The following is a 12316-nucleotide window of genomic DNA, read 5'->3' as shown; positions in this document are numbered from 1 at the left end:
GAGATGGGAAGAGGGATGATGCAGTGGGAGTAGGCATGACATATAATTATCTTTGTAAATATTTTTAATCCCTTTGAAATGATTTTGGGATATTGTATTCCCAGGATAGAGAATGAGGTCAAGAGGGTTTTTTAAGAGTAGGAAATGGTATCTCCCTTTGTCGTCATTACATTTCTCTAGGTCCAAACTGGGGTATGAACAAGAGAGAGGGATTCAGCGTTGCTAATCATTAAAGTATCTGGAGAGAACCTTCTATTGAATCTGTAGACTCAATTTCCAGGAATCATCTTTTTGGTCGTATTTTATAGTCCTATGTGTTAGATGAAGGCTGAGGAGAAAACAAAAGCAACTAGGAGAAGGCTAGAAAAAGGATGCATCGAGGAAACATCCTGGGAGATTTCCACTTGCAGGAGGTGGTAGTATCCATTAGTGGATGTATATGTATATGAGAAAGAGTAGAAGGGAAAGACATGGCTAAGAAGCACAGATTCTAGAGTCATATAAAGTTTTATTTCCTAATATTTTGGTAAAATTTAGAACATGCCAACCAGATTAACTAAAACAGATTTCATGTAACATACTTGGAGAAATCGGATATGTGGCAACAGACTATCACTAAAGATGAACTGATTAATGATGGAAAGATGGATGGATGAATAAAGGGAGCTCCAGGAAGAATTTAGGATGAGAAAGAGGCAAATCATAATATAGTTGATCTATTTATTGAACTATCAATATTTCCAAATTGGTGGTTATTTTTTAAATTAACAATAATTGTTTATACTTTTAAACACATGCACACACACATATACACACATGATTTAACTGTGATACATGAACAATAGCAATTATCAATAGTAAACTAGAAAGGAAAGGAAAGTTGTGTACATGAGAAATCCCTGAGATGCCATGAGAATTTTTTTTAAATTCCTTTATGTCCTTTTGATCATAATGGCTTATCGGATGATTTCTTGGACTATTTAAGCCATCTGTCCTCATGAGCTATTATAGAGACTGAAAGAATTAAGGAATTTACTAGCTGCTCAGCCTTAGTAACTATGACAGCTTTTATGATATTGAACTGCTTTCTTATCTAGAGGCTGACTAAGCTTCAGCTCCCCTACTTGTGAAACGAAGAAACTGGACAAGATAGTACTAAAGGATTCCTCCAACTCTTTATTTCTGTTTCTCAAGGATTCTGGTTAAACCACACAGAATGCATCAAGTTAGCTAGACTGTGCATTCATTTCTTCTTAAATCATGCAAAAAATGTAAAGGAAAAAGGTTTATGTTAGTGACAAAATGTTCAAGTAATGGAATTTATGCTTCTATATCACCCAAGGTCATTAAAAAATCTAGAATGTCCTAACTGGAGAGTTATTCTGATAAATACCTACCCATCCTAACTTTTCCTTTTTGTAGGTAAGAAAACTGAGATAAAGATTAATAACTACCACAAGGTCACACAGCTGGAGTTAGGGCTGGTATCAGAATACTGGCCTCGTTGAAGTCAAGAATCCCGCATGGTAATTTTCACTCTAAAGCTCATCTGGAATTTTTCCTAATGACGCTGGTGCAATTTCTGATCAAGACCCACAGCTGGACCTTATGAATCTTGCCTGGGCATTTAAGATGCAGTTATTTGCACTGAGAAAATATTTTGATATGCCACAGCTGCTCATTCATATGCATAAATCTACATAGACACTGGTTTAAATAAAGAAATGTAGCTTACACTGCAAGTAAGCTTCTTGAATGTTGCAAATACTCTCCTTTCTGAGAGCCTTAATGTGTAGAAGTTGCCGATAGTCCTCCAAGGTTAAATTGCCTATTAATTTCAAGCTTTCATCATATGTTTGATCCTACAGAGAAATGCACTATAGTCTCCAATTCTGGTTTAAGCTTGATGACTTAATTCAGAGCGGTTACTTTGAAGATCAGAGTTTCACTTCATGCTAAAAAAGAATATATACTTCCCTGCCCTACCCTGCATGAGCTACATAATTTAAAAGAAGTAAAAAAAATTCTTTAACTTAACTTCTATTTTTAAAATAGTAAGTTACTCAAAGAAAATTTACAGTGATGGCTGAATATGGTTCACCAAGCCATCAGGATGGGATTCAATCTTCCCTTTTCCCGACTCGGTGCTTCTTTAACTCACTTGCAGGAGAGGCCACGAGGCAAGAGAATGAAGCCTCAACAGGTTCACTGTGCCACTGGCGGAGGAGTTCTAGCAAGATTCAGAAACTAGGTTGATAATCTGTATTTAGAAGGGAAGGATAGGCAAAATAGAGGTGACACATGAACTTCTTACACCCCCTGAAGCTTGCTCTGTTTCTAGTAAAACCACTGAGATATGACCAACCATTGAGGGACGCATGTCAGAAACCGCACCTTGTGACGTCTCCTTTTGTGGCCTTGCCCAGTACTCCTGGTAGGAGGCCCTCCCAATAGTGTCAAGTGGCAATTTTTGCAGAGTCTCCAGGTATTCTAGAGCAGTGCTTCTCAAAGCTTAGTGTATGTACACTAATAACCTGTGGATCTTGATAAAATGCAGATTCTGATTTAGTTATCTTGGGTTGCGACTCAAGACTGTGCCTTCCTAACAAGCTCTCCGTTTCTATCTACGCTGCTGGTTCACAGATCATATCTGGTAGACCAAGACTCAAAAATAACTCCTCTCTTCCCGCAGCTTCCTACATGGCTCATTTCACCACTTCTTTTAGTCTCTGCTGTAATACCTTAATAGCAAGAAGACTTCCCTACCCACCATATATTTCTCTGTCACTATCAGCCTTACTCTTCTTTCTATTTATTTATACTACTCATCAGCTTCTGGAAAATTTTATATTTATTTGAAAAGGCCACTTTGGTTCGCTGATATATCATTGTCCAAGAATATTGACTGAGGCACAGTAAGTGTTCAGCAAAAAAAAAAAAAAAAAAAAAATACAAAATCTATTAACTGAATGAATATGGGCACTCTGCCACAGTCCCATAAACCAGACCACATTTATGAGTGTCCAGGCAATAATCAACTCTGTTCTCTGGGATTTTCCTTTAGGAGCTCAGATTATCCTGTTAAAGAATAAAAGGTGGAGGAAACCAGGCTACTGGCTCCTGAAGTCCCTGCTCACTGGTCGGCACCACCATTGACTTCCTCCTTCCTTTCAGGCTGTTCTGAAGCCCTTGTAATGTCCCCAGCAATGCTCTGAATAGCCAAATTAAAGACAAGGGGATATTGGTGGCTTTCATGGGAAGAGCTTAGCAATTAATTGTCTCCACTTTGGGCTTTATCCAACAATTTATATTCATTTGATTCTCCTAGTGAATATCTGGTGGTTTATTATTTGAACCTCAGTCAGTAACCTCACACTAAAGATAGGTGCTATTATATCAGCGGGAAGGCAATAAATGCTATAAAGGTTTGCCCCAGTCTGACCCAGGGGAATGCTATATTAGACTCTTTATGACAAATGTATAATTAGGTTGTAATCAATGCCTCTTTTATTCATCAATGGTATTAAAGTTGTGTTACCAAGCTCTAAAAAATGTGAGCGCGTTAATTATCTTTTCTTTGTTCTATATTATAGACCAACAGATGTAGATTTTCTGCAGTACAGGATAAAGGGAGTTTATCCACTCAGGTTGCTAACAAAAAGCACCACCTAAAAACAGCATCAACACGAAATGTCCAACCTAAGGATTCATTTACCATTGCTGCATCATATCAAAAGCCATAGGAAATTCATTCAATATTCACTCTGGAAGTATTTCTTAAACATCTGTTATTAATATTTTCAAACACACTAAAGATATATTTTACTTCTAAAACAAGTGGAGACACATTTGATAACTCTTTAATAAAGCATAGTCAAATTCATATTGAGCATATTAACATGGGAGATACAATGAATGGTAGAAGGTTCCTTGCCCTCCAGAAGCTCCTTTGAGTGGAGGAACATGCAAATTCCACAAGGGACATACCAGGTGTCTGAATGTAAGTGTAGGGAACTCAGAGAAAGAGAAAATCAAAACAGCTCAGAGACATAAACATTGATTCAGCAGACTAAAGGTGGCTTTGTAGTGGAACTGGCATCTGAGGGCCTTCAAGATGAGCAGGAATACTACCGGTTGGAGAGGAGAAAAGGGAATTCCAGGCAGAGAAACCCGCCGGAGCAAAGGCCCATAAACATTACAGTTCAGGACCTAGGTCAGGGACATGGAGCAGTCCCGTGAAGCAGAGGGACAGTGAAAAAGGATGATGCTGGTCAGTGGCAGTTGGGGAAGAGGGCATGGAGACTGGCTGGGATCATATTGTCAAGGGCGAGGAGTCGGGTACAGGCATCTTGGGGTGATATCGTTTAGCACGGTGATTTTGAAAGCAATGAGGAAGATGACAGAGAAGGGTAAGGAAATGTGTGTGTGTGTCTGTGTGTGTGTAGGGTGGTAGGGGGCATTATGTTTCTTGTTTTCCAAGTAATGTTGGAGTAATTTCCTTAATTGTATATAGGTAACAAATTTTTATGAGAATTAATTTCTCATATTGCTTAAGTAAAATTTTTTCTGAAGTATCAGATACATGATCTTTAAAAAAAAGGATTATTATTATTAAGGTAATACATACTAATTTCAAAGTAAGCATGTGATACAAATTGGATAAAAAGAAAGGTGGTAGAAATGAATCACAGTCATATACCACCGGAAGAAAATGTTGTATGTGACTCTTTAAATTTGGCTTTAATTCTACCACCTAGAACTAGACACTGAATAATATTGACGATGGATAGAGTAATTCACACAACTGGGACCAAGCTCATTTTAAGCAAAAGTAAGTATAACAACTTGGGCCTTACCCTGTGCAGTGAAACTTGCCAAGGAAGACATTTATTGTTATGTTATGATAATTATAAGTTATTTATCATTATTTCAAAAACTGTGCTGAGTACTATGAAATACGCAGTTGGAAATGGTTTTATATTTTGCATAACACACTTGTTTAGCACATTTTCTGCTTTGAAGCAAAAATGAAAAAATAAAAGTAGTAAAGATGAATCCCTTCAACCTTCAATTACTGTTAAGTGAAAACTCAAGTACTGAAGAAGGGCAAACTTTTCTTCATTTCTTCCAAGTTCAACAACTTGGAAGAAATACCCATTATATGTACAGTACTGAAAAATTTATCTACAAACAAAATACAGGTTTTGGTGTCTGCAACACTTTGATCTCACAGTCATAGGTGGGTATTTTTTCTCCCTGCTCTCTGGAATAGAATTCCCACCCATTTTCTCAAAGTCTGTTTCCATTTTCCCGTTTTCGTGAAGCACTCTTGTGCTGTTCTGGCTCCTGCAGGTTTACTCCTGTGACATCCCATAATTCTCAGAGATGGTACCATGATAATGCAGCTTTAGTCATCTGTCATCAGGAACTGATCTCTATTAAATGTATCTAAGTTTTTTTTTCTCCTGAATAAGATAAAAAAAAAATTACCTTAAAAATAAAGAACTGGGATGTGGGTAAAAGTGGAATTTTCTGAATATCTACTAATATTTAGCAAGGCATCTAGAATTTTCCTGATAAAATGACTTGAATGTAAGTGAAAAACATATTCCCTGAAAGCCTGATTCTTGACTGTATCACAAGAGATGTCAATAAAATCAGTCTTAGGATGGACACGTACAATACTGATGCAAATGAAGGGGACCTGGTGAGAATTTCCTAATGGAATCTCATGGCATATTCTTCTTTTCAGTTATTTCTTAAATATGTTGTATAATTTAGATGTCCCTAACTGACCTGAACAACAATCCAGTCAGTTTTCCATTTCAAAAAATAGTTAAATTAAGGTTCAGTTACCCATTAAATTTGCAAAGGGAGAAAAAATGATTGCTTATTGTTGCATTACCACATTTCCAACTGATTTAAAGCCGTGACAAATTAGAATGCAGTTAGACTATTAAAATAGGCAAGTCATTCTGTGAATTCGATTTGTACTTTGGCATTTTGAAATACTAAGCTTCTTGCTGTTATTTGCAGATTTCTTTAGAAGCACTTTAAAAATCGATTTATGTGATTTATAGGACATGTTTTGAACAGGCATCTTGATAAAGTACAGCACAGTATCCGAAGTGAGTTTATAGCTTAAAGGAAACAAAGCTGTAAGGAAGCTTAGGATGAAGATTTATGCTGATAGAACCAGGACATGCTTATCCTTTACTGTAACTTTTAAAGCTTGGAATCATTCTGTTCAAGGTTATTTGAATGACCGTCTTCACCATCAAGAGTTTCTAATTGGTGTAACTATAGTTTGGACCATTTTATCAATCTGAAGAATTGAGATGAAAATTTTCACGGATATTTATGTCTTGTGTCAGATCATACGGTTTGAGACAAAGAAAACAGCTATCAGTAAAATGAAGAATCTCATGAACAAGTTCTTAATCTATGTGAAGTAGAATTTGTTCATCAAATTGTGTTAACCCAGATCTTTTCATTTTCTGTTGTACAATGGAGCTGTTTTACTTTGGAGTTGTTTATTCCTATTAAGGTAGGTGAAGTCGCTCAGTCGTGTCCGACTCTTTGCGACCCTGTGGACTGTAGCCCACCAGGCTCCTCCGTCCATGGGATTCTCCAGGCAAGAATACTGGAGTGGGTTGCCATTTCCTTCTCCAGGGGATCTTCCCGACCCAGGGATCGAACCCAGGTCTCCCACATTGGAGGCAGACGCTTTAACCTCTGAGCTACCAGGGAAGCTTTATTCCTATTAGAAGACATATCTACTAAATTTTAAGAAGTAGAAAAACTTCTCAAAACTGTCTAAAAAGAACATGTTTCCTTGGTGATGTTATCTTCCATCTTTGATGAACACAAATCCCCTCTTCCCAGGTGGCTCTCTGGCCATATCTGTGCTAGGCCAATAGGAGAAAGCAATCGATACGCTTTTTTTGGAGCGGGGGAGTATAACTTAACTGCAAATTCTAAAGTCAGGCAAAGTGAAAGTAACGTATCAAAATGCATAATGGCAGTTTTCTTTATTCTCTTGTAAAATGTGTGGTTGGTCACCATTAATGGTAAAATCTAAGATTCACAGGGAAGACACAAACCTCTTCCAAACATCAATAGAAAAACTGATGCTGGGAAATAATCATTTGAAAAGGCCAAATAAGCCTCTTCAGGCCCACATGCACAAAGGCTCTTTCTTGAATGTGCCTTGTACTTTCACAGTCACCTGTTAAATTCTCCTCCCTGCTAGCCACATGAACCAAAAACAGTTAACTACGTTTCTTGAAGACAGAACCATATTCCTCTGTTTTTCTGTACAAAGTCTAGTCCACAGTGATATATGTTACTATATTTCCTTAATAAAAGTGAAATTTATATATATATATATGTTTGGTAATTTGCTAAGAAATCAACTCCACAATGGGTAACATCCCAATTGTCTCACTGAGCCTCATTCTGATCACAGAAACAGATGTTGAAACAAATTTAAAAAAACAGGGCTTGCTAATCCAATTTAGAATATTTTATCAAGTCTTAGTTGGCTAATTCAACTCAAGATATCTCACCAAGTCTCAGGGTTTATAGTGATGTATTCCAAAACAAGGGAAAGTATGGCAGAAAAGGCAAAAATAAAATAAAATTCTACATCAAGGACATCCAAAAACCATGTTAGTGTTCATAAAAATAAGTCATTGCCACAGGAGAGAAAATGGTCTACTGATCATGGTCTATTTCTATAGATAAGATCTCTCCCCTTGCTTCCTAAATCTTAATTGTTTTTACAATATCCATTGCTGACCAAAAGTGTATACCAGGTAAGACTGTAAATGAAATAAAGTTGATGCTAGTTGTTATTTGTTTGAATTCATATTTGCAAACAGGCCTTTATAACTATTAGATTTTTTTCCTTGGAAGATTAAGAGTAACAAAACCTCATGTTCTTTGGACATGAACCACCAATTTTTCACCATAGATTGTTTATAAAAATCGTGTCGGTAGTAACTAGTTAATATCAGTGATCAGAAATGTGGTCACCCATTCACACAGAAACGAATCAGAACAGTCTGTTTGAGTTCTCACTGACCTTCAGGTTGATATTGTGCTATAATCGTCACCGTCTGTCCAGCCCCCTTCAGTGCTGCAGCAGCCTGTTCATGGGATGCTCCACGAAGGTCAATGCCATTCACCTGAAAGAGAGGAAGCCAGAGAATTTTGGTACTTCGTAAGGCATGTTATTCTGATGTGTGCCCAGTTGCTAAGTCGTGTCTGACTCTTTGCAACCCCATGGACAGTAGCCCGCCAGGCTCCTCTGTCCACCGTATTTTCCAGGATAGATCACTAGAGCAGGTTGTCATTTCCTACTCCAGGGGATCTTCCCAACCCAGGTAGACAGAGGGAAAAATTTCCCCAGAGAGGCTGTTTAAGATGATGTTACCTGCCTCAAAACCCTTCATGTCCTACCCAGGCATTGGAATGCTAACTTATCAAATTTCATGCTGTTGATAAGTTTAGTTAGCAGAGATGTGAAATTCTATCCAGGGCATTTGTGCCATGGTCTGAGTGGGTTGAAAGTTTTGTCCACCCAAATCCATTAAGATGTTAGTGTGTGCATTTAATATGCTTCTATGAGTTTTGTGGGTTTCTGGGATAGATAGGAGCCTTCAAAATTAGAAGGAAAATGGGATAATAAAGAAAGACACATGTAATATATGTAGACAAGTATGTGCTGACAGAATAATATATTCATATGAGATTCTGGGGGACAGTGTGTGGAATGGGGCTGGCTGCCTGCCAAATCCCCCCTTTTGGTTATATGCCTCAACCTGTCATCCTGAGCCTGGTTAGACAGCTCTGAGCCTTGTTCCAAAATAAACTCGACTGCCCCATTTCTTACGTATGATCCCAGAATGAATTGTAACAAAATGAAATAGAGAATTCCGGGAGTTTATGTTGCTCTTACTAACTCCCATTTTGGGACCCATGCCAAAAGAGAAACAGAGCATTTGAAAAAGAAGCACAAAACTCTGCTGAGAGGGGAAAAAAAATCCCTCAAGTCAAATTTAACGAGAGGCAGAAGCTAAAATCTTTCTTGAATCAATTCAGTCAAAGCCAACACAATATAATTACTAAGTGCTTTCCAACGTCAGGGCTCTGTGACTGCCCCGATAGGGGGACGGAGGATGGGGAACAAAGGTGAGCAAGACAAGCCCCTAAGAAGCTTTTCTTCTTCAACTGAACACACAGAAAGTCCAGTTTTCTAACCTACCCAGCTGATATTAAAATTCTGTTTCCTTTAACTTATAGGGAAGACGGCTAGGGACCATGAAGAAGAATAAAAGAACTGCTCAGCCCATCTGCACATAGAATAGAGAATGTTTTCACTACTCATCAGTCTTCCTCGACGATGAAGGGGTCACGACTAGGAGTGGCCACTGTGTTTCCCTATCAGGCCCGGAACACCTGTAATCTTTAATCTCACATGCTGGGCTTCCCATAGATAACTTTGTTAAAGTCTCCTTACTCACTTTTATAAATTGCCTGGTTTTCTATTCTGGTGAAAGCATTGATCGGCTTTCTGTGCTTACTGAGAGCATCAATGACGCGGTTACACTGGGAAGTGTATTGAGTGAGACTAGGCCTGGCTGGACCATTCTCTAGCTGACGGACAGTCATTATCACTCCTCTGAGCCTCAATTCTCACCTGCTTCAGGGGGAAGGGACTGTGAGGCTCAAGCCTCTCTGAACCATAAAATTTCAGATTTAATCCTTACATAATGACATTCATTTCAGAGACTGTCCAGGCATTGATGAGTCAGAAGTATAACTCAGAGAGCCGGGAGAGACAGAAAAAGTCATCTGATCTTGCCTCCTACCTACAGGAAGCGGAATGCACAAGCTTCAAGGGCCAAATCTCTTCTTTTGCAAACAACTAGGGTTAACTTTTTATTAAAAAATAATATATGATCATGGTAATGAAGTCTTATGTTTTAGAAAGGTATAAAAAGAAAAGTGAAAAGTCCCCTCACCATTTTCACTCCTAGAGGTAACAACTGTTAGCAGCTTCTTGTGTATGCTTTTTAGAAATCTGCTATATGCATATGAAAGTGTGTGGGTTTATCTCTATTTGGTTTTGTCTGTGTTTTAATACATTATTGACTTTCTGTTTAAATGGACAGGATCATATTAAATATATAATTCTATAACTTGTTTTTGTTTAGTTTTTCATTTAACAATATATCTTGGATATCACCCATATCGTTTCATGTTGTCTTACCTTTAAGTGGGAGCCTGTATGCAATCGTGTGGATGTACCCGTAATTTTTTAGTAGGATCCCTACTGGTGTGGCTAAGGCTGTGTCTCACTTTTTGCTACTACAAACACTTAGGAAGGTATTTCCGAAGGATAAACACTTGGAAATACACTTTCTAAGCTAAAAATTATATGCATTATTTGTTTCTTTTAGTTTTCTCTTGTATATTTGAAAAATATGTATTTACCAAACAAACAGAAACTAATAATGAAGAAAACACAAACAGGCCATAATCTCATTGCCCAGATAATGTATTGAAATAAAATATATAATTAATATTTTATAGTCAGCCCTTCATATCTGTGGGTTGTGCACTGGCAAATTCAACTCACCTCAGATTGAAAATATTTTTAAAAATTTCCAGAAAGTTCCAAAGAGCAAAACTTGAATTTGCTACATACCTGGCAACTATTTACATTGTATTAGGTTTCATAAGTAATCTAGAGATAATTTAAGTATATGGGAGGATGTGAAAAAAATAAAAATAAAAAATAAATTATATGGGAGGATGTGAATAGATTATATGCAATTACTATACGATTTTAAATAAAGGACTTGATCGTTTGTAGATTTTGGTATCTGTTGGGTTTGGGGATGAGGACTGTCCCTGGAACAACTGAGGGACGACTGTATGTTCATAATGCACGTACAGGAAAATTAAAGCAATATAAAAATTTTATTTTTAAAAATAAAATTTTAAAAATTTATGTTTTATAGAACGCTTCCCCTACCTCTTATTATCTTTGCCAAAGGTACCATATTGATGGCTTCTTGTATCCACTACCAATTATTTCTGTTATGAACATAAGCAGGTTCGTATAATTATAAATAATTTTACACAAAAGATAATATTTTATATATTGCTTTATAGTTGGTTTTCTTCCATTTACTAACATATCTTGGAGATATGTTGAAGTTATATATTTTTTATATTGAAGTATAGTTGACTTACAATATTATATTAGTTTCAGGGGTACTGCATAGTGATCCAATATTTTCATAAATTATACTCCACTTAAAGTTATTATAAAATAATGACTGTATTTCCCTGTGCGATACAATTTATCTTTCTTGCTTATCTACTTTATACATAGTAGTTTGTATCTCTTAGTCCCCAGAGTATTTTTCATTCGTATATTCTTATACATTATCTGATTCTTCTTAACAGCTGTGGCAGGTTCTATTAGTCAGTGTAAAACAATTTATCTTACCAGGGCACAGTTGTTGGGTGCTTAGGTTGCTTTACTATTTTGCTGTCATAAACAGAAGGATAAAGGGTAATAGGGTTACATTCTGATAGCTATTGCCAAGTTGTCTCCAAAAATATAAACTCCCACAAAAAATGCATGATTGGCCGCTTCCTCACACTCTTGTAAAAACTGCTCATACCCCAACATTTGACCGTGGTTATTCTGATAGGTAAACAATTATATTTTTAAATTTTATATTTCTTCACTTATGAGGTTAAACATCTTTTCATATGTTCGTTGGTTATTTAAATTTCTTTTTGTATAAAATGCTTGCTCATTTATTTTGCCTTTTTTTCATTGTTTGGATAGTTTACACTTTAAAAAATTTATCTGTATATTAAGAATGTTAAAAAGAGAATATTAGTTCTTCATCTCAGATAACTATTGCAAATATTCTTACTAGTTTTGTATTTGTATTATTTACTATTGTATTTTAAATATTTAAACTTTTCCTTGTCTTCTACTTCTTGCCAAACTGAAGTTTAAAATGTGTTACATAGTCACATTTGTTTTTCCTTTTTAGCTTTTGGGCTTTGTATTTTATCTTTCCTTCTCTGATATATATTAAACAAATTATCCATGTTTTCTTCTAGTAAAATCCTGGTTTAATTTTTAGCTATTTAGTCACTGATCTACTAGAATATATTTTAGTATTTGATGTGAGAACCAGGCAAACACGCCTTTTTTTGAGACCTTTCCTTTACAGCATCAGCCGTCTACATCTTCTAGTATTCTAACCGTCCTGTGAAGTTT

At 36.6% G+C, this 12316-nt stretch overlaps 1 protein-coding gene across 12 annotated transcripts in view; it reads right to left on the bottom strand.

Annotated features, from left to right (window-relative positions):
• The window catches only part of DLG2 (discs large MAGUK scaffold protein 2), a 2361423-nt gene that overhangs the window by 342430 nt on the left and 2006677 nt on the right, over positions 1-12316 (bottom strand). For all 12 annotated transcript variants that reach the window (XM_069564820.1, XM_069564810.1, XM_069564812.1 and 9 more), the window contains one exon: positions 8087-8189. In XM_069564820.1, coding sequence (XP_069420921.1) covers positions 8087-8189 — 103 coding nt within the window. The remainder of the gene's footprint in view (positions 1-8086; positions 8190-12316) is intronic.

The sequence above is a fragment of the Ovis canadensis genome, chromosome 21 (assembly GCF_042477335.2).
Source record: "Ovis canadensis isolate MfBH-ARS-UI-01 breed Bighorn chromosome 21, ARS-UI_OviCan_v2, whole genome shotgun sequence".
Lineage (NCBI taxonomy): Eukaryota > Metazoa > Chordata > Mammalia > Artiodactyla > Bovidae > Ovis > Ovis canadensis.
This window is presented reverse-complemented; position numbering and strand designations above follow the sequence as displayed.